The sequence below is a fragment of the Aquarana catesbeiana genome, linkage group LG06, assembly GCF_042186555.1.
Source record: "Aquarana catesbeiana isolate 2022-GZ linkage group LG06, ASM4218655v1, whole genome shotgun sequence".
Lineage (NCBI taxonomy): Eukaryota > Metazoa > Chordata > Amphibia > Anura > Ranidae > Aquarana > Aquarana catesbeiana.
This window is the reverse complement of record NC_133329.1, coordinates 109,744,886-109,767,058: the sequence shown is the minus strand read 5'-3', so window position 1 is coordinate 109,767,058 and position 22,173 is coordinate 109,744,886. Positions and strand designations below refer to the sequence as shown.

At 44.7% G+C, this 22,173-nt stretch overlaps 1 protein-coding gene across 2 annotated transcripts in view; it reads right to left on the bottom strand.

Moving 5' to 3' along the window:
- Positions 1-21,880, bottom strand: part of LOC141148862 (lysosomal dipeptide transporter MFSD1-like) — a 32,425-nt gene extending 10,545 nt beyond the window's left edge. Inside the window, exons 1-6 of one of the 2 annotated variants that reach the window (XM_073636676.1) lie at positions 21,655-21,880; positions 21,464-21,501; positions 8,281-8,381; positions 6,968-7,089; positions 2,506-2,561; positions 1,712-1,855 (exon numbers count right to left, since the gene is read on the bottom strand). In XM_073636676.1, the coding sequence (XP_073492777.1) occupies positions 1,712-1,855; positions 2,506-2,561; positions 6,968-7,089; positions 8,281-8,381; positions 21,464-21,485 (445 nt within the window). In that variant the 5' untranslated portion in view covers positions 21,486-21,501; positions 21,655-21,880. Of the gene's footprint in view, positions 1-1,711; positions 1,856-2,505; positions 2,562-6,967; positions 7,090-8,280; positions 8,382-21,463; positions 21,502-21,589 lie in introns of both variants that reach the window. The other variant, XM_073636675.1, reaches the window with a different exon arrangement.
- Between the last annotated feature and the right edge of the window lie 293 nt (positions 21,881-22,173).

Below are 22,173 nucleotides of genomic sequence, written 5' to 3'. Positions count from 1 at the left end.
TTTACTCTTTGTTACATTGCAGCCATTTGCTGAAATCATTTAAGTTCTTTTTTTTCCTCATTAATGTACACACAGCACCCCATATTGACAGAAAAACACAGAATTGTTGACATTTTTGCAGATTTATTAAAAAAGACAAACTGAAATATCACATGGTCCTAAGTATTCAGACACTTTGCTGTGACACTCATATTTAATTCAGGTGCTGTCCATTTCTTCTGATCATCCTTGAGATGGTTCTACACCTTCATTTGAGTCAAGCTGTGTTTGATTATACTGATTGGACTTGATTAGGAAAGCCACATACCTCTCTATATAAGACCTTACAGCTCATAGTGCATGTCAGAGCAAATGAGAATCATGAGGTCAAAGGAACTGCCGGAAGAGCTCAGAGACAGAATTGTGGCAAGGCACAGATCTGGCCAAGGTTACAAAAACATTTCTGCTGCACTTAAGGTTCCTAAGAGCACAGTGGCCTCCATAATCCTTAAATGAAAGACGTTTGAGATGACTAGAACCCTTCCTAGAGCTGTCTGTCTGTATATTATAGATTCACACCAGTCCCTGCCCTAATGGAGCTTAAAAATCAAAATGGTCCCAACTCACATTCATACATACACATACTAGGGCCAATTTAGATAGGATCCAATTAACCTACCAGCATGTCATTGGAGTGTGGGAGGAAACTGGAGTATCCGGAGGAAACCCACGCAGGCACAGGGAGAACATGCAAACTGCAGGCAGGTAGTGCCGTGGTTGTGATTTGAACCCAATTGCTACCAGGTGGAAGTGCTACTACCACTTATCCACTGTGCTGCCTAGATATCTGAGGTTTAAATAAGACAGGTTCCACCTGCATACTCCCTAAAGAGGTACAAATCATTGGCACCTATCAGATTCTAATTTTATGGATTTTAAGTGGTGCTAAATGAAGGGGCCTACTTGCATTTCCATATGACAAATCTACATTTTTGTTAAAGGGGTTGTAAACCTATGTGTTTTTTCACCTTAATGCATCGTATGCATTAAGGTGAAAAAACACCTGGCAGTGACCGGCCCCCCAGCCCCCCCATTTTACTTACCTGAGCCCTAGAACTTGACCCACTGGGACATGCTGTCTCTCTGCCCGGGGTTCTCGGCTCTTGATTGGATAGACTGATAGCAGTGCAGCCATTGGCTCCCGCTGCTGTCAATCAAATCCAATGACGCGGGCACCGGGGGGCGGGGCTGAGTCCTGCATTCAACCTCTATGGACGCCGAATTCTGGACTCGGGAGCGCGCTTCTCCCAGGGGGTTATCCGATGTGGGGAGGAACAGCGAGAGCCGCCGAGGGACCCCAGAAGAGCAGGTTTGGGGCCACTCTGTGCAAAACGAGCTGCGCAGTGGAGGTAAGTATGATATGTTTGCTATTTTTTTTTTTTTTTTTTTTTAAACGAACCTTACAATCACTTTAATTTATATCATGGAAATGAGTATAAAGAAATATTATGTGTCATTTGTTCAAGTAGATCACATTTATCTGTAGGCACTATTTGAATGAAGGAGCCAACATTTCCATGGGGTGTATTTACTTTTTCACGAGTGTAAATGTTCTCTCATCTTGTGCCAGGAAACAAACAAGAAATGTCACCAAAGCATATTTTTTTTAATTTTGCATTTATAAGGACAATACTAGATCTGTACGGCCTGGGAGAGTTTTATAGCACCTTACTTGTCAGTGATCCATTCCCGGAGCCAAACAACAAGCGTCCAGTTAACATCAGAGGCAGCAAGTAGGGGGTTCCTTTAAAGTGTGATCCCAGCGCAAAAATAGAGGAGCCCAGCACAGTCAGGAAGGAAAAGAGGAAAAGCCCAACTAGAAAAAGTCAAAAGCACACCTTTTTAAAAAAGAAATGTAAATGGCTTTGTTTCTTTTATAACCCTACACATTCAGCTATCGTTTCAGTTAGCAATCGCAATAAGTAGAACATCTGATTTGTTAAATGTTGTCTTTTTTTTTTTTTCTTATGGCCTCCTGTATTTGAATAATTATTCAATATGTCTATTCCATCCTGGAGCAGAATGAGGGCACAGCAGATTTTAGGAATATCTACCAGGCATTCATTCTTGGTAGAATAAAATTGAAGCCAAACTCCAGGCATACAGCTAAATACACTTGAATTACATATACAGGAGTGGATATACTTGTAGAGGGTTTGTAATTCTGTCCATTTAGTTTGTAGATTTACATAGATGTGCCACACAGCGCAACCAGGTTGGCCAGTGGGGTAACACAACTAGGTCTGTGATTGGACTGTTAAAATGTAATTGGGCAGTTAAAATGCTGCAACTGACTAATAAGCTCTTGGCATGTTGGCACACATGCATGCAGCACACCTGATTGGCTCTCAGTGCCTCCCTCAGCTGCATGTGTGTATGTATGAATAATTATATTCCATAACTGAGATTTAAATTTACAGAAGAATCAATATAAACATATAAATAAATAAATACTTTAGAACTCACATCTGTTCCCTAGCTTGTCGATGAGAAACCCCGCCAGGATCACAACCAACGCATTGCTGAGAAATAAGAGAAAAAAAAAAAAAAAATCATTGAAAAAGCTGAAATGTGGAACTTTGTGAACAAATTTTAGAACCATGTTTGTTTCAAACAAGATTTAGCTGGTTCAGAGTATAAATGTAGAGTGAAGTTTTCTAGATATTGTGCGGTGTCCAGTGTGGTTCAGCCTTACCCCGTATAGCCTTTTATTGCCATTCACATGTATGCAAAGGACAACGTATTGTGCAAGAGTTGGCCTCAAGCTACTCCCAGTGCAGGTACATTACTAGCAATGGTCCCGAATGTTTCAAGGCACCTGAAACACTTTGAATCAATCTATTAGAGAAGCCTGCTATATTGACACAGATGTGGGGTACATTACAATCTGTCTCCTGGGCATAGAATGGTACAAAGCAAGACAGATCTGCATTGGAGTATATTAAGCATTAGGCACAATAAAGGCTCCAATCCACAACACAAAGAATGAGCATTGTTTGTTATGCCCCATTCACACTTGGGCGAGAGGTGCGTCGGCAGGAAAGCGCCGCTATTATTAGTGTCGTTTTAGTGGCGGTATTCGGCCGCTAGCGGGACGGTTTTACCCCCCCCGCTAGTGGCCGAGAAAGCGTTAAAAACCACTGCAAAGCGCCTCAGCAGAGGCGCTTTCCCGGCGGTATAGCCTCGCTGCCCAGGGGCGTAACTACCACCATAGCGACCCATGCGGGCGCTATGGGGCCCGCAGCCGAGTGGGGCCCAGTGAGGATAAGAGCACCGCCGGCACAGTCTCCCAGCCAGGGGAAGAGAGAGGAAAGGAAGAGGCGAGCTGTCCGTATCAGCAGAGAGCTGAATTGCCCGATGTAAGAGCTTTCATTAGAACTTCCAGTGTTCCTGGGGCTCACGTCACATAGCTCCACCTTTTGGCCCGGCGCCTTTGATAGACAGAACGCCGATCCAATGCGGGACGTGTGACGTCATCAAAGGCGTCGGGCCAAGAGGTGGGGCTATGTGACAATGAGCCCCGGAAAGACGGGAAATTCAAATGAAAGCTATTACAGCGGGTAATCCCGCTCTCTGCTGATCTGGGTGGCTTGCCTCTTCCTCTGCATAGGTGGGGCTGTATGGGGCACAGGCAGACCAGGCTGTATTGGGCACAGGTCACGCTGCATTGGGCACAGATCACGCTGCATTGACACTAGGGCAGCTGTGGGGGGGGGGGGGTTGTTTGCAGGGGGGCCCCATACAACATTTTGCTATGGGGCCCTGCTATTTCTAGTTACGCCCCTGTCGCTGCCCCATTGATTTCAATGGGCAGGAGCGGTGTATACACCGTTCCTTCACTGCTCCGAAGATGCTGCTAGCAGGACTTTTTTCCCTGTCCTGCTAGCGCACCGCTCCAGTGTGAAAGCTCCCGGGCTTTCACACTGGAGACACAGCAGCTGCTGTTTCGGGTCAGTTTGCAGGCGCTATTTTTAGCGCAATAGCGCCTGCAAACCGCCCCAGTGTAAAAAGGGTCTTAGGGTACAGTGCAGGGGAAGTGTCAGACCACTGGAGATCAAGACTGCTCTGTGTGAGAGCAACAGTCCAGATCTTCACCATACTGCCAGCAGAGAGCAGATTACTCTCAATTCCATGGAAACATAGATCTCCACATTATATCCCTTTGAAGCTGCAGTGGCTATCTTGAACCTTCACTTAATGCCCAAATGACATCAATCATTAACAATCCCAGGCTCGTCCTGATCTATTCTGACTTTGCCCACTTCTATCAGCTATTGGCATTCTCTGCCTTCATATTGTTCCTGAGCATTATATGAAGGAAAGTATCCCCAGCATACTTTGGTGCCTTCTCAAGCAACTGAACATCAGATTACACAGTCTTCAAACACTGAGTGGCCAGCAGAAAGGAGCATGCACATCTAAAGGGATACTAGAGAGGTGTTCTTTCATATAACACTCTTCAAAGAAGATCCGAGACAGCATGCTGTGGAGTTTACAGGAGCCGGTCAGCCCTTTCCACCAAACTCTGAACATTGACCAGCAAACAGAGCCAGTGATGGCATCACTGGGTCTCAAAAGAGATATTTATTAACCATTTACCCACTGAGTACTTAAACCCCCTTCCTAACCAGACCAATTTTCAGCTTTCAGTGCTCTCACATTTTGAATGACAATTACGCAGTCATGCAACACTGTACGTATATGAAATTTTTGTCCTTTTTATCACACAAATAGAGCTTTCTTTTGGTGGTATTTAATCACCGTGGGTTTTTTATTTTTTTGCGCTATAAAAGAAAAAAGACTGAAAATTCAGTAAAAAAAAAAAAAATTATTTTTCTTTGTTTCTGTTATAAAATTTTGCAAATTAGTAATTTTTCTTCATATATTTTGGCCAAAATTTATACTGCTACATATCTTTGGTAAAAAATAACCCAAATCGGTGTATATTATTTGGTCTTTGTGAAAGTTATAGAGTCTACAATCTATGGTGCCAATCACTGAAATTGATCACACCTGATGCACTGACGGCCTATCTCATTTCTTGAGACCCTAACATGCCAGAAAAGTACAAATACCCCCCAAATGACCACTTTGTTGAAAGTAGACATTCCAAGGTATTTAGTTAGAGGCATGGTGAGTTTTTTGAAGTTGTACATTTTTCCCACAATTCTTTGCAAAATCAAGATTTTTTTTTTCTTTTTTTTTCACAGAATTGTTATATTATTCTCCTACTCCTGAGTACGGCGATACCACATGAATGAGACTTTTCCACAGTGTGGCCACATAGAGAGGCCCAACATGCAGGGAGCACCGTCAGGTGTTCTAGGGGCATAAGTTTCAAATCTAATTTGACTACCTATTACACTTTTGTGAGGCACTCTAGTGGCATGGATGAGAACTGATGTGGCATGGATGAGCATGAATGGGGATGGATGAGCCATGGATGGGGATGGCCGAGTATGGATGGGATGACTGAGCATGAATGAGTATGGCGGAGTATGGCCGGGTACGGCTGAGTACGAATGGGTACAGCTGAGTATAGATGGGATGGCTGGGTACGACTGAGTATGGCTGGGTAGGGCTGGGATGGCTGAGCATGGATGGATGAGTATTGCTGAGGATGGATGGAGGAGTATGCTGAGTATGGATGGCTGAGCATGGATGGATGGATGAGTATGCCGAGTATGGATGGCTGAGCATGGATGGATGGATAGAGGAGTATGCTGAGGATGGATGGATGAGTATGCTGAGTATGGATGGGTGAGCATGGATGGATGAGTATGCTGAGTATGCCAAGTATGGATGGCTGAGCATGGATGAGTATGCTGAGTATGAATGAGTATGGATGGGTGAGCATGGATGGATGAGTATGCCGAGTATGATTGGCTGAGCATGGATGGATGGATGGATAGAGGAGTATGCCGAGTATGGATGGCTGAGCATGGATGGATGGATGAGTATGCTGAGTATGGATGGGTGAGCATGGATGGATGGCTGAGTATCGATGGGTGAGCATGGATGGATGAGTATGCTGAGTATGCCGAGTATGGATGGCTGAGCATGGATGAGTATGCTGAGTATGAATGAGTATGGATGGATGGATGAGTATGGATGGGTGAGCATGGATGGATGGATGAGTATGCTGAGTATGGATGGGTGAGCATGGATGGATGGATGAGTATGCCGAGTATGGATGGGTGAGCATGGATGGATGGATGAGTATGCCGAGTATGGATGGGTGAGCATGGATGGATTAGTATGCAGAGTATGGATGGGTATGCTGAGCATGAGTGGATGAGTATAATTGGATGGATGGAATGGGCACATATCAGCGCTGTGGGCACTACACATCCAGCCCACAGTGCTGCTGCCACTGATCTCTCCCCTCTCACTGTACCGATCGGTACAGAGAGGGGAGAGAGGAACCGGACGTGACGTCGGTTTGTTTACAAGTGGAACTTCGTCATTTGACAGAGCGATCAAATGGTAAACGCCGTTTGCGGACACGACAGGGGGCGCGCAAGAGCGGGATTCTGGGAGGACGTCAATGTACGCCCTCCCAGAGTTATCGAGGCGCACTGTAGCCATCATTCGGCTATAGCGCGGTCGGCAAGCAGTTAAAAAAAAAAAGATTATATAATTTGAGTAATTGCACATTTCATTTGAAAGGGGGCTTGTGGGACAAGAGAAGATATTAAATGTGTACATTACACACAGGTTTAAGCACTTGCCCATGATTAAAAAAAAAACACATGTTATTTACTTGTTATGCAGTCTGACTGCATAACAATAATGAAAGGCAAGACTTCAATAGGGCTTTAAGGCAAATTGATTGCCAAGTGAACCAAACTATTTCCTTTCCTCTGCTTTTCATCCACAAGCCTGATTATTAAATTCAAAGCAGTGTAATAATGTTCAGTATACTCACGTCCAGGCGTATATAGCGTACAGCAGATTATACTGCTCTGGAGTCATGCCCAGTCCCTCCACACAGCCAGTGCTGCCATTATGGTGCGTGCCATTTGGCTGACTACCATTACATGTCAGATTCTGGAAACAATGCAGAGATGTGAGACAACAACGTTACTGAGAGTTACAGGAATGGCAATGTATACATAAACATCCATCCAATATGTCATCTAATGTGCAATGGTAACATTCAAAGTGCAACGAAACTCTGGCTGTGTGCACATGTGTTCTTTCGGTAATGTCAAAATGTAAAGATATGCTGGCCATACACACTTCGATAAATCGATTACTTCCCCAATCAATCACATCCAATATGAATAATTGATCTATAGTCATCAACCCATTTAATCGATATGAACACACACAGCAAAGTGGATTTTGAATGGTTGGTATGGTCCCATTCGTAACTTACAAATGTAAGTCATAGATCACATCTCTGTTCCCACCATGCATTCTCATACTCTGATCAAACAAGGTATATGAAAAAAGTATCTCAGTGCTGCTGATCAACGCAAAGCAATTGATAATATTCGGTCTTGACCAATTGATTTCGTTTATTTAACCTGATCTAAATTGAGTTTATAACGTTCGGAAAAGAAAATTCTGGCTATTTAATGGCTTAAAATCACACAACAATCTGATAATAAAACTGAAGTATGTATGACCACCATTAGACAGATTTACCCTAACTGCTTGTCCTGCTCATGTTTTACGAGACAGGAAGTGAAGGGAAATCTGCAAGAGAAGCACACACAAAATTTTAACAGGGGTTCTAGCCTTCCTATCTTTTTTCAATTTGTGTTGTTGTAGGAGAGTTCCGCTCACTTCCTGTCTGATAAAACATTAGCAGGACAGGAAGCGAGGGGAAATCACTTTAACAGAGTCCTCTATAGCAGTGAAAACCAGACAGAAGTCTGGTTTTTAAGCAGCCCATAAATGACTTGATTGTTTTTCCTTCAAACACGAGTGGAAGGAAAGAAAATTGCTTAATTCCGCCATCAACACTGGCCCCCGCTGCACTACTGTATTCTGACAATGGGGAGCACAGGGAGCCTTCCCGGTCGGCAGTAATCAAATGAAAAGAAAAAAAAAAAAAATTCTACAGGCCAGTTGTACCCAAATCAATCAATAGATCGGACTTGTGTTACAATCAGCCTGCCCATACAGAGATTGGATCTCAGCCGGTCCAATGTATCTACAAGTTTTGGATGGACACTCACATTAATGTTAGAATAGTTTTATTACGTCTTTGAAATGAATCTCAACACTTACCCCTTGGAATTGGTCCTGCAGAACGCTGGGAATATCAAAGCAGAAATAGGAGCCAAAGGTGAGCATGCAGTTGAAAAAGAGAACCACAAAGCGGTAATACCCTGAAAAAGTGAAAGGGACAATTTTATTACTGCACAGACTACACCAACTGAATACAATTCAGGGATCTGATCCATGCACTGGTCCTGCTCAGATGTACACTGCAGCTGTCTGTCTATCATTGGTTTCAGAAGGCTGCCTGCACAGAACACCTGTGCGGGTATACACGGCCCTTTGCTCGGGTATAGGGAACAGTACCCCTATGTGAATCAAGCCTTAAAATAACGGAGAACTATTATAATTTCTATCAGGTTTTTACTGCTGTCCAGGTAAGAGGATGAGAACATGGCCAACGGTGGTAGAGTCATGTATCACAGGAAAATAGGGTTTTTATAACAGCTTACCTGTAAAATCCTTTTCTTCGAGTACATCACGGGACACAGAGCCACAGTATTTACTGAAGGGGTTATATAGGCACCACTAAGTGATGGACACTGGCACACCCTAGACAGGAAGTTTAGCCCCCTATATAACTCCTCCCCTTACTGAGTACCTCAGTCTTGTAGCAAAGCAATACACGTGTATTAGAAGAGGGGAGGGACCTCTGTTTCCCATGATGTACTCGAAGAAAAGGATTTTACAGGTAAGCTGTTCCAAAAATCCTATTTTATTTGTCGTACATCACGGGACACAGAGCCACAGTATTTACTGTATGGAATGTCCCAGAGCAATGCTATCTGAGGGGAGGGAGACACAAACAAAAGTAGGATGCAATCAGACCTGAGGAGCTTTTACCACTGCCTGCAGCACACTGCGCCCAAAGGCGATATCCTCATGCCTGCTTACATCCACCTGATAGAATCTGGTGAATGTAAGGACTGAAAACCAAGTTGCTGCCTTGCAGATTTGGGCCATGGAGGCCTGGTGATGCACTGCCCATGAAGCACTAACAGCCCTGGTGGAGTGCGCTTTGATTTGAAAAGGTGGAACTTTCCTCTTCAAACTATAAGCTTGAATAAATACCTGCCGAATCCACTTAGCAATAGTAAATTTCAACGCTGCCTGTCCTTTTTTAGGACCTTCAGGCAACACAAACAAAACATCTGTCTTGCAAACCTGAGTAGTCGCCTCCAAATAGGTTTTGACCGCTCTCACTACATCCAGAGAATGTAGTGACTTTTCTTCCCTAGAACAGGGTTCTGGAAAAAATGAAGGCAAAACAATACCCTGGTTTCGATGAAAACCTGAAACCACCTTCAGTAGAAAGCTAGGATGAGGACACAATACTACTCTATCCCTATGAATAATTAAATATGGCTCTTTACAAGAAAAAGAGCCACCAATTCTGATACCCTTCTTGCAGAAGGAATGTCTACCAGAAAAATTAGCTTCCTTGTCAAAAGGACCAAGGGAATACGTTGTATTGGCTCAAAAGGCTGTTTCTGTAATGCCGATAGAACTAAATTCAAGTCCCAAGGGTTCAGGGGAGCTCTAACCGGTGGATTAAGCCACGTTACCCCCTGTATAAAGCTTCAGACCAAAGAATGCGAAGCAAGTGGACGTTGAAACAATACTGACAAGGCCGAGACCTGGCCTTGATAGTACTCAAGGCCAGCTTCATCTCTAAACCCATTTGCAGAAAAGCAAGGATTCTCCCTATGATATACTTTCTGGGATTCCAACCCCTGGATTCACACCAGGAGACATATGCCTTCCAGACTCTATAATAAATGACTCTGGAAGCTGGTTTCCTTGCATTAATCAAGGTAGAAATCACTGAGCCTGAAAGCACACAATTCTTCAGAATGTGGGTTTCAATAGCCAAACCATTAAATTTAGCATTTGTAAGGTAGGATGGAACACTGGTTCCTGCGATAGCAGGTCTGGAAGTGGTGGTAGGGTCCATGGGGGCCCTACCGCCATCTTTACTATTTCTGCATACCAAGATCTTCTGGGCCACCAGAAGCACAGACTTCTTTTCCTGCTTGATCCTGCGAAGAAGTTGTGGTAGCAGCAGAATAGGAGGGAATGCATAAATCAGTGAAAACTGATCCCACAGAGTCACCAAAGCATCTGTCCCGCATGCAAGTGGATCCCTTGTTCTTGACACAAAGTTGTCGATCTTGTTGTTGAACCTGGACGCAAAGAGATCTACGTCCGGGATCCCCCATCTTTGGCATATAGCCAGGAAGATGTCGGGGTGAAGAGACCATTCTCCTGGGAACAACTGCTGCCCAGATTAGGATCCGGTTTACCTCTCCCTGTGCTGCATGACTCCTGGTGCCCCCTTGGTGATTAATATAAGCCACTGCTGTGGCATTGTTGGACTGGATCCTGACAGGACAACCCTGCAAATAAATTAGTGCGCTGCACTTATTTATTCACAGTTTTTGCTTTTTGGCTACAAGCTGTGCTGGCTGCTAGGTTGCAGGTTCACAGCGCAGTATTCCTTTAACTTTATTTTTAGGACAACCCTGCAACCTGAATGTCCATGCCTTTAGGGCTAGATACGCCGCCCAAATCTCTAGAATGTTGATGGGTAAGGTCCTCTCGGTTTTGGACCATTTCCCTTGGACAGTCGTCTCTTCCAGAACCTCTCCCCAACCCGAAAGGCTGGCATTTGTTGTTACCACCTTCCAGGTAACTGGTAAAAAGGATTTCCCTTTCCCCGCAGATTCTCGGGTACCAACCACCAACTGAGGCTTTGACGTAATATTGGCGACAAACGCATCTGAAAATCTAGCGCCTGGATTTTCTTGTTCCAGGCAGACAGGATACGGTTTTGCAGCAGTCTTGAATGAAACTGAGCATAGGGAACCGTTTCAAATGAAGCCACCATCTTTCCCAACAACCTCATACAAAAGCGAATAGAAGAACCCTTCTTTGCCCTGAGAACCTTAACCAGCTCCTTTATGGCGCTGATTTTTGCCTGGGGTAAAAATACCCTCTTCTGGGTTGTATCTATAACCAGACCCAAGTACTCTAGTCTTCTTACTGGTTTTAAAGAAGACTTCTCTAGGTTGAGGACCCATTCTAGGTATTCCAGGTAGTTGATTGTGGTGACCAAGCTTTAGTCTAAGCGGGCTACCGACCGGTCTATTAAAAGCAGGTCGTCTAGGTACGCTATAATCGTTATACCCTGGGCCCTTAATCTGGCCAGAGGAGGAGCCAGGACCTTTGTAAACACCTGAGGTGCAGTAGCTAGACCAAAAGGTAGAGCTACAAACTGAAAATGACGTTTTTCCACTTTGAAACGCAGATATTTCTGATGAGCGGGGAAAATAGGTACATGCAGGTATGCATCCTTGATGTCTTTTGATGCCAGAAGTTCTCCTTGTAGAATGGAGACTACTGATCGGATTGATTCCATGCGAAAAGATCGAATTTTTAGGAACCGGTTTAGATCTTTAAGATCTAGGATGGGTCTGACATCTCCATTTGGCTTTGGCACTGTGAAAAGATTTGAATAAAACCCCAAACCCTACTTTTCCATGGCAACTACCATGATTACTTTTTGCGACAAAAGACGCTCCAATGCTTGAAAGAGAGACTTCTCTTTCTCTGGGTCTTTGGGAACATTTGATCTGAGGAAACGAGGAGACGGGAATTCTCGGAACTCTAGTTTGTAACCTAGAGTTATTGTGAAGACCACCCATCTGTCCTGAAAATCCTCCTGCCAGATTCTTGAGAACTGTAGCAGTCTTTCCCCCACTCGAACGAGCGGGGGCGCCCCTTGATAAAGAGGCTTTAGCATTCTGTCTTGTAGATTTCCTCCCCCAGGACTTCTTTTTGTCCCTAGGTTTGACTCTAAATTTTACCTCTTGAACCTGACGGTGGAGGCCGTCGCGACTGCCTGGAGGCTGATGCCTCTGGTACTAGAGAAAGAGCCCATTTAAATGAGGGACGTTTACTCCTTTTCTTAACTGGCAAAAGGGTACTTTTCGCACTTGAGATTTTTTGGATAGAACTGTCCAAATCATCCCCAAACAGCCTTACACCACGGAAGGGGAAACTAGCCTGGAGCTTTTTGCATGGCGTTTCGGGTGACCAATTTTTCAACCATAAGATTCTACGCATACGCACCAACCCAAGCGTAAGGCGAGAGGTCTGAGTATAGAATCTCTGATTGCATCAGTTGCAAAACACAAAGCCGCTGGCAGGTTGGCTAATTTCTGGGCCTGCTGTTCAGGGAAAACCTTGAGCACCTGCTTCAAGTGATCTCTCAAGGACTGACATACCCCAATTGCTGCCACTGCAGGTTGAGCTACTGAACCTGCCAAGGAAAAAATGTTTAACAGGAATTCCAATTTTTTATCGGTTGGATCCCTAAGCATTTGAGCGTTGTCAACCGGACCAAACTTTTATTCACAGAGGATATAGTGGCGTCAATTGCCGTCTTTGTGAATTTTTCCTCAATAGGATAAAGTGTTGAAAACTTTTTAGGAGGGAAAAAATGTTTGTCGGGTGATCCCACTCAGAATAAATAAGCTTTTCCAGCAAGGAATAAACAGCAAAAGCATGCGTAGCTTAAGGGGACTTTAGTGAACCCAAACAAGACGTGGGCTTTTCAACCGACTCAGTTACGGGTAACTTAAATGTGGAGTGGACCATTTCAGTAAGAGATTGCACCAGTAATTTCGAAGATGCGACTAATGCCCCGTACACACGATCGGAAATTCAGCCAGCAAAAGACCGATGAGAGCTTTTGGTCGGAAAATGCGACCGTGTGTATTCTCCATTGGACTTTTGCTGGCAGAATTCCAGCCAGCAAAAGATTGAGTGCAGGTTCTCAATTTTTCGGTCGGAAAAAGTTACAATCGTAATTCCGATCGTCTGTACACATTCCGTACAAATTCCTACGCATGGTCGGAAGCATTGAACTTCATTTTCTCGGCTCGTCGTAGTGTTGTACGTCACCACGTTCTTGACGGTTGTAAGTTCAGCAAACTTTTGTGTGACCGTGTGTATGCAAGCCAAGCTTGAGCGGAATTCCGTTGGAAAAACCATCCAAGATTTTCCGATGGAAAACCCGCTCGTGTGTATGCGGCATAAGACCATTAATCTTTCCTCCACTTATGGTTGAGGAAAAAAACTCCTGAGTAATATATACAGGGGCTGAAATGCCAGATGCAGTTGCAGCTCCTGACCCCAACGGCTCACTCTGACCAGCCTCCCTAGGTCTTTCAGGGGGAGATGGCATTGCAGAAGGGGGTCCTCAGAGCCTGAGGGAGATCCCTTTGAGCCCCTAATTTTCGGGGTATTTGTACCTCCCCTTCTGCCCATAGTGCTAAGCACAAATGTAGAGGTACTATCAGAAATGCACCCACTGCTGAGCAAAATAGTCCAGCAACTGCCGCTGTTATCAAGGGTCAATCAGATGCTAAGTAAATGTTGCCTGTGAATGCCTGTGTCACCCACACTCACATGCCATCCATCTGCTCTGGGTCCCTCCTTGAGCTGTGTGCACCTGCAAAAAAGTGCACCTTTATAGCCGTGTATAGCCCGCGTTAAACCACGCCGACGTTGCGCTAATGCTCCCCCCTCCTCAGACCACCCCTTACAACCCCCCCTCGTCTTTTTTTTAAAAAAGGACAGCTTTTCCCGCGCAAGCCGAGGGCTCCAATCGGATCGCACATGGAGGGGAGGCTGGGGCGGAGGAAAGAGGAGGGCCAGTGGATGAAGAGCAGCCGTAATGGCGGCGGGAGGCAGTGCGGCATACCGCCGACTAACACATGGCCTCTAGATTGAAGGAAGCTGTGGGGGGACATTTCCGGAAAGAACCCCCCCCCTTCCCACCTCCTACCTGGAGCATGGGCTCGGAGGAAGCATGCGGCTTGTGACACAGAGAGGAGACTGACAAGCATGGAATCAGGTATGTGCTCTTGACAGCCCCCGGTGGCGACTTTGGACATAGCAACATTTACTTAAAGGAGAAACCCCACAAGAATTAGAAAAATACCTTAGGAATCTCCCTTACCTTATCCAACTGCAGGGTTCTGTGGTAACAGACCCGCTCATGGTGGACTCTGTTAAAAAACCTTCAGGAACCGGGGCCCCTTGTTATCGGGGGTTCCACTCTCCTGGGCCTGTAAAGCACCCGCCAGGAAAACATGGCTAAAAAAAAACAAATACTGGATCCCGGGGTCCAGCTCTCTAAAAAGAGAAGCATTGCAGGCAAAACCTTGTTTCTTCGGACACAAGGCCCGGGTACCATTCAATTCGGCCTCGAAAAGGCACTTTGGATGGATCCGGTTGCATGGCCTGCCCCAGCAAAGATTTCTCTAGCGGAGCTCAGCACAGCACATGTTTACTCGTGACCAACATCTTAGACACTGGTGTAAAAACTGAGGTACTCCCAGTAAGGGGAGGGGTTATATAGGAGGCTAAACTTCCTGTCTAGGGTGTGCCAGTGTCCATCACCTAGTGGTGCCTATAACCCATTCAGTAAATACTGTGGCTCTGTGTCCCATGATTTACATTTTTTTATTTATTAAAAGAAAGACCAGAATAAAATTCAATGCTTCTGCTTCAAACGGCACCTTCTGTTTTCATCAGCAGGGCATCTGATTGGACCACAGCAGGCGGATGACAGGTCTGTGTCTGCTCAGTTTATGCAGAGCGGACATGGACAGAGTCAATGTTGCTCTATGGACAGCCGGGAGTAAACAGAATCCGCTGTCCATTTACACGTGACTACCTCCGATCCAATCTGCCTGCACAGAGGAGAACAAATCGACTTACGTTTGTTTTTAGCAGACCGGATCGAGGAAGGCGGGTGTATATGGACGCAAGCTTATTTACACCTTCTGGTCCATAGGTGTGATTGGACCATCTGATCAGGTCCACCTGAAAAACTGACAGGTGGACCTGATTTGAACGGTCATGTCCTACTTACATTTGGGGCTCTTTTTAACTTCATTAAAGTGATAGTAAACTCTGTTACACCACTTATGCCTACAGATAAGCTTATAATAAGGCTTACCTGTAGATACTGTGAATATCTCCTAAACTTGCACTGTTTAGGAGATATTCAGAGTGCATGCAGCCGATGATGCCATCGGCACATGTGCTCTGACGGTCCGGCATACCATGCCAGAACTTTACAGCTGGGGCCAGAAACGACAGCTCCTGTGCACATGCGCAGGAGTGACATCATCGCGCCCCTGGCCACTCATGTAGCCGGATGCATACTAGCACATTATGACATTGCCTTGCAGGTTTTTATCTTTATTTTTCACTAACTGCGGTTTACTACTGCTTTAATTTCCTTACATGCCCAATGGATCTAGCTTTGTCCTCTCAAACTGACATCTTTTTTACATCACGGGGAGCGGTCTGTCTCTTCCTGGTTCTTGCAGCCGACTCCCAATGATACGGCACCAGATCTCAAACATGCACAGATAGAGATCTGGAGCTGTGTTTATTTACATGTTGTTCTATGAATACTTCTGGCATACCAATGTCCCAGGAATAATGACTTTCCGCCATTCATAGAACAACAAGCAAACAGACGTGGCAGCAGATTTGCCTGCACAATTGTGAGATCTGGCACTGATAGGATTTTCCGATGGAAAATGTGTGATAGGACCTGGTTGTCGGAAATTCCGACCATGTGTAGGCTCCATCACACATTTTCCATAGGAATTTCCGACACACACAAAGTTTGAGAGCAGGCTATAAAATTTTCCGACAACAAAATCTGTTGTCGGAAATTCCGATCGTGTGTACACAAATCCGACGCACAAAGTGCCACGCATGCTCAGAATAAATTAAGAGACAAAAGCTATTGGCTACTGCCCCGTTTATAGTCCCGACGTACGTGTTTTACGTCACCGCGTTCAGAACGATCGGATTTTCCGACAACTTTGTGTGACCGTGTGTATGCAAGACAAGTTTGAGCCAACATCCGTCGGAAAAAATCCATGGATTTTATTGTCGGAATGTCTGATCAATGTCCGACCGTGTGTACAGGGCATTACTGTTACCATGTTTTTTGAACGGTGAAAAGTAATGTGATTGGTGATGCCAATTTTCACCCAGGTAAAAATAATGTATTTTATACATTGGAGGATGGAGGATTAGAATGTAATTTTTCAGTGAAGGTCTGCATGATAATCATATGAACAATGTTTCAGAGACATGCAGAGTAGGTCCTCCTTCTCAAGGTGACATGGACATTAAAAATTGTGGGCAGCAGAGTCATAAAAATCCTTCCTTTGCAGTAAATTACTAATATCACGGTGAACCCAGTCAATCTATGAATCATTATCTATGCAATATATGAGCCGTAGAAATATTAAAAAAAAACAAAAAAAAACACCCAAACAGGGCTGGCTGAAATCAGGATGATGCTAAGGTAATCAAACATGACCATGTTCGAATCAGTGCTCATGATTGTTGCCAAGTGACCACCACACTCTATTAAAGCGGAGTTCCACTAAAAAGTGGAACTTCCGCTTTTCCATCCATCCCCCCCCCCCCCCCCCGGTGCTACACTGTTTTTGACAGGTATCGATCCCCACTTCTGGAAGACAGGGCTGCGGCCCGGCCTCTCGGAAGTTCGGCCCCATCCTCCTTCCTCAGCCGCTGACTTAATTTTTCGTGGGAGGGCTGGACCTTCTCTTTAAGTAAATGAAGGACTGAATTAAATTCTGGTTTTCTGGCCTTTTTTCGCTGCATGGTGCAAGAGACACATGGGAAGGCACCATCACACTTCCCTTTCCCAATCAGGATCTTCCCTATGCAGATCTGCCAAAGAGATCTTCCAGAAAAAATTGAAGAATAGCGCTGGAACATTAAAACAAGTGCCTTGATTCTTGTCAGGTTCCCTTTAGTGGGGGGTAGATCTCTGTCCCTGTCCTGGGTTCCACAGTTCAAAAGACACAAGGGTTACATCTCAAAGGAGCAGCAAAATCAGCTTTTAAAAATGCAGATTTTACAAAAACCAGCAAAGCTTTTCTGCCTTTGACCTGTCAACACGACAACCAGATGCCGAGGCAGCAAAATACACAGGAAACCCGTCTGCAGGGTGATCCTGCTTCTAAAAAGCACTTTACATCAATATACATGTATGTACAATAAGAACGTTGGTTTAATTGGTATGAGAACACAAAACACTGACAGCTGAAATCATTTTAGTGCAGAATATAGATGAATGGGAATATTAGAATATCTATTACATGGGCAATACAAAATTAGTAAGGGCACTTTCACACTGACAGCGCGGGGGCATCGGCGGTAAAACTAGCGGCGCTTTACCATCGTTTTAGAGGAGCTTTTTGGCCACTAGCGTGGGGGTTAAAAGTGCCCCGCTAGCGGCCAAATAAAGGGTTAAAAGCGTCCGCAAAAATCTGGAGGGCAGATTAAAATGTTAGTGCAATGAGAATATTTTAGATATATTTATATATCTATACATCAGATCTAAAATAGGGACATCAGAGGGTGGGGAGAGAGGACTTTGATTCCTAAAGAGGGGCTGTCTTGCAAGCAGCATCTTTGGGGCACTTTAGGAGTGGTGTATACACCGCTCCTGAAGCGCCCCAAAGATGCTGCTTGCAGGACAGCTCCCAAGACAGCCCCTCTTTAGGAATCAAAGTCCTCTCTTCCCACCCTCTGATGTCCCTATTTTAGATCTGATAGATAGATAGAGATATATATATATATATATATATATATATATAAAAAACACTTTCTGTTAATCATCTAAAATATTCTCATTGCACTAACATTTTAATCTGCCCTTCAGATTATTGCACTGGTTATTTTTTAAAGCTGAACTTCAACCAAAAACGATATTATGACATGTGCAGTGTAAGAATAAATCCACACTACTGAAGGGTGTCCCATGTGTCTAGGTGGAGGTTACGTATAACTTGCTTTAGGCTGGCCATACACTAATAGAATTTCCTTCAATTTTTTTCATTTTAAGAGTGTTCTTTTGATTTTCTAATTTTTAGTGGAGTCCAATCAATGTTCGTTTTTGACCGCAGTGACAGGAAATTCAAAAAACTTGGAAAATTTTTCTCAAACGATCAAATTTCTAACTATGTTGTTTTCGTTTAGAAAGGCCCATTAATGTCAAAATCGAATGTTAAAAGCAAACATTCTGAAGTACTTTTGAGCGACATTAGTCAAGTAATCAAATGCACGAACAACTATCATACGAATATCCGTACGAACATTTGTTTAAAAGTCTTGTAGCGAATGGCCATCTTTACCCTCACCCCTGGTACGGTGCATTCAGCGCCTAATGTTGGGTGCGAAGAGTTCCTGTTCCAGTTGATGTCCTCGGATCACATCAGACTGCTCACACCTCAGAATGTAAAGCACTCTGTGATTGGTGGAGGGAGATCATGATATTCAATCACACTGCACCTTGCATTCGTCGCAGCTTAGGCACACTACAGATCCCCCATTCAGTAAAGGTCTCATTTTCAACAAATGCAAGGTGCAGTGTGATTGGAGGAGGTGCTGATGAACGTCACAACGTCCCCTCCTCCAATCACAGTGTGCCTTGCATTCATAAAAAAAAAAAAAAAAAAAAAAAAACCACACAGTTTACAGAATGGAGGAGCTACAATGAAAGTACCCTGCTGTGATCTGCGTACTCCTGCCAAAACAAACTAACTTTCATTCAACTTGTACAAAGTAATCAGCCCCAACTGCACTGTACAGGTGAGTGGAAGTCAGAGTTGCACGTGGCACTACAGCCTAGAGCAGCCTTACCCAACCTTTTAAACACAGGGGAGCCTTTGAAATAACTTTCTGGTCTCAGTGTGATGGTAAGTGGGAAAAATACTCCTTACATGTGTGGTCATTGGGAAGAATTACCCAATCGCAGATAGATAAAAAGATCAATGGTGTCAGTGGGAACTTATCTGAGAGTCAGAAATTGCTTATTGTTTAAGGAACCCCGAGCAACCTCTGGAGGAACCCTGGTTCAGAAACCGTGGCCTAGACACATGAATGCCTCCTGGGATATGTAATGTGCATATCTCAGGAGCAAAACGTGTCACTCACCTAGGCGGCAATGCAGGATGAGGTTTGGGTGCGTAACATACAAACCATAAAAAAGGTAAACAAAAAGGGGAGGTCTTCATGGAGTGTTCCTGTGCAGTACAGCTTCAGCAGCCCATTAAATTCTTCTTGATTGCGGAGCCCCGAGAGCGCTGGGATTGGTGGTGATGTCTGCACTACACAGAGAGGCCGCTCTGTGACCCCTGAAAACATAAGCGACGAGGATTTTTGTCACTTCCGGCTTTTTGTTTACCTGGCTGTTGGTGGCGAGGAAAGCAGCCGATCAGACCGATCTGTGCCTGACTGGCTTCCTGGTGGGTGCGGGCACATGGAGTTGCGAACACGAGCTCTTCCTTCAAGAGGACCTGTCACAGCCCATGCTGTCACAAGGGATGTTGCTCATCCCTTGTGGTAGCAATAAAGTTAGTAAGAAAAAAAATGAGTGAAAAAAAAAAAAAAACACGTTTTAGATAAAAAAAAAATAAAAATGAAAGCGCCTCTGTCCCTACACACAAATGTGAACGCATAAGTAAACGGTGACAGCACCACACTTGTGAGGTATTGTTGTGAACGTCAGAGCAACACGTCTAGCCCCAGACCTCCTCTGTAATTCTAAACTGGTAACATGGAAAGGTATTTAAAGCGTTACCTATGGAGAATTTTAAAAACCGTACTTTGGCACCATTCCATTTGCGTGCAGAATTTTAAGTGTGACAAAATTAATCAAAGTGTTTTTTTTTTCCCCAAACAAATTGTGGTTGAAAAAACGCTGCACAAATACACAGGTCAATAAAGTGACATGACATTAAAAAAAATTGCAACACCCACCATTGTATTCTATAGGGCCTCAGCTAAAAAAAAAAAATATATATATATATATATATATATATACACACACATACACACACACACACACATATATATATATATATATATATATATATATATTAGTTATGAGTAATTTTCTACTAGCCAGGCCTCAAGAGTTACTTGCCACCAGTTGCCCCAACCAACCCCTACCCTGTCCCGCCCTTAATTCCACCCCTAAACACGCCCTCATAAATTATCTCATGAAATGACACTTAAATGTTTTATGCAGAATTAAGCAACTTTATCCGTGTCAACCAATGCAGCCTCACCGTGTCCATCATGCCGCCTACCTGTGTCCATCATGCAGAGGAGAGGAAGAGCATTGCCGGCCGGATGATAAGAGCGCGAGTGACATCTCTGAAACAGCTTTGATTTCAATTGCTGTGTACCCGCCGCCCCATACAGTCCCGTCCACTTGCCCGGGGTACTTTGATACACGTCACACGTCCTGGGATTGGATGGGTGATCTGTCTATCAAACTCCCCAGGACCAGGGGAGTGCAGGGAACACTCGGCTATTGAAATGAAAGCCGCTAGTGATGTCCCTCGCACTCTGAATCATCCAGCCGGCTCTCTCCTCCCCTCCACGAGCGCTGGGAGAAGGACTCCTATACAACCGGCCCACGGTGCTCGTCCCCCCCCCCCCCAGGCAGCCCACCCTCGCCAGCCCTCAAAATCCACTTGCAAAATGTGAGCAGGCAAGTGGAATTTTTGAGGGGTGTGTGTGTGTGTGTGTGTGTGTGTGTGTGTGTGTATATATATGTGTATGTATGGATGGATAGAAGTAATTAAAAAATAAGTAAAAAAAATATAGGTTTTGTACACGTATGTGAGAAGTGTCAGAAATGGTCTGGTAGGGAAGTGGCTAGAAAGGTAGTGGGATTTGGCGCACATTGCACCACTTTTAGAACCTATACGAGACACCTTTTGGTAAATCTGTCGGTGTCGGTCTTTAGGGACGGACATTGCGGACAATCTGCCATTGGAATAAACTTGTGATGAATACTATGATATGGTGAATACACTTTTAATGTCTCCATCACAATCCAAGGAGATGGTGGGAGTCCTCTACTATGCAGATCCTGCCAGCCCAATATTCCCACCATCATCCTATCACTACAATATAAAGCGATCCCCGGATCCCTCCCTCCACCTTCTCATCAGCCACACTCATCCAGCTCACGTGACTATAGCCATTTGAACTGATCACATGACCGCGCAGTCACATGGCCTGAGTTCTGCTGAAACCCATCACTAACCTCTCTCTGCTGGTACGGCCATGGCTTCTCCGTCCTCCCTGCACACACAGAACAACACATCAATTATAGATCAACAACATTGGAAGTCTCATCACACTATATACAATGTCCTCCCATCAGTCTCACCCCGACACAGCCAAACCAATCACTTGATCCCAGCAGAATGCCCGGCCTATATCCCACAGATGCACCTCTACTCCCTGACTCCGCCCTCCTGGGGATGATAGACAGGCACAGAGTCTCGCCCAGGGCGGTGTCACTCTGATCACCCCGCCCTCCTCTCCTACATACAGACAGTGAGAGCGCCGTACTGAGCATGGCCACTAGAGGGCCAAGGAGACCATTCACAGCCCGCTGTACTATACATGTCCTCCTGAGGGCGCGACTACTTCGTGACCATTCAAAGTCAGAGGAACTTAGCAATGTCCACCAGAGGGCGCGCCTGAGGTAAAAACGCTTTATTATGTGTGTGGCTACTGGTATAGCTAGTCCAGCCGAACGTGTCCACCAGAGGGCGCACATGCTCTTTATGCTATTAACCCCTTCACACCTAAGGGGAAAAGAAATCTAAAAACCTAAACTCAATTTTGCAACTTCACATGTGTTAGTAAAACTGTACACAGCTACTTAGTGTATCCAGGTGGATTATACCTTTTTTTCAGGGCAAATTGGGCTTTCTTTTTTTGGTAAATGGTAATGGATTTCCCCTG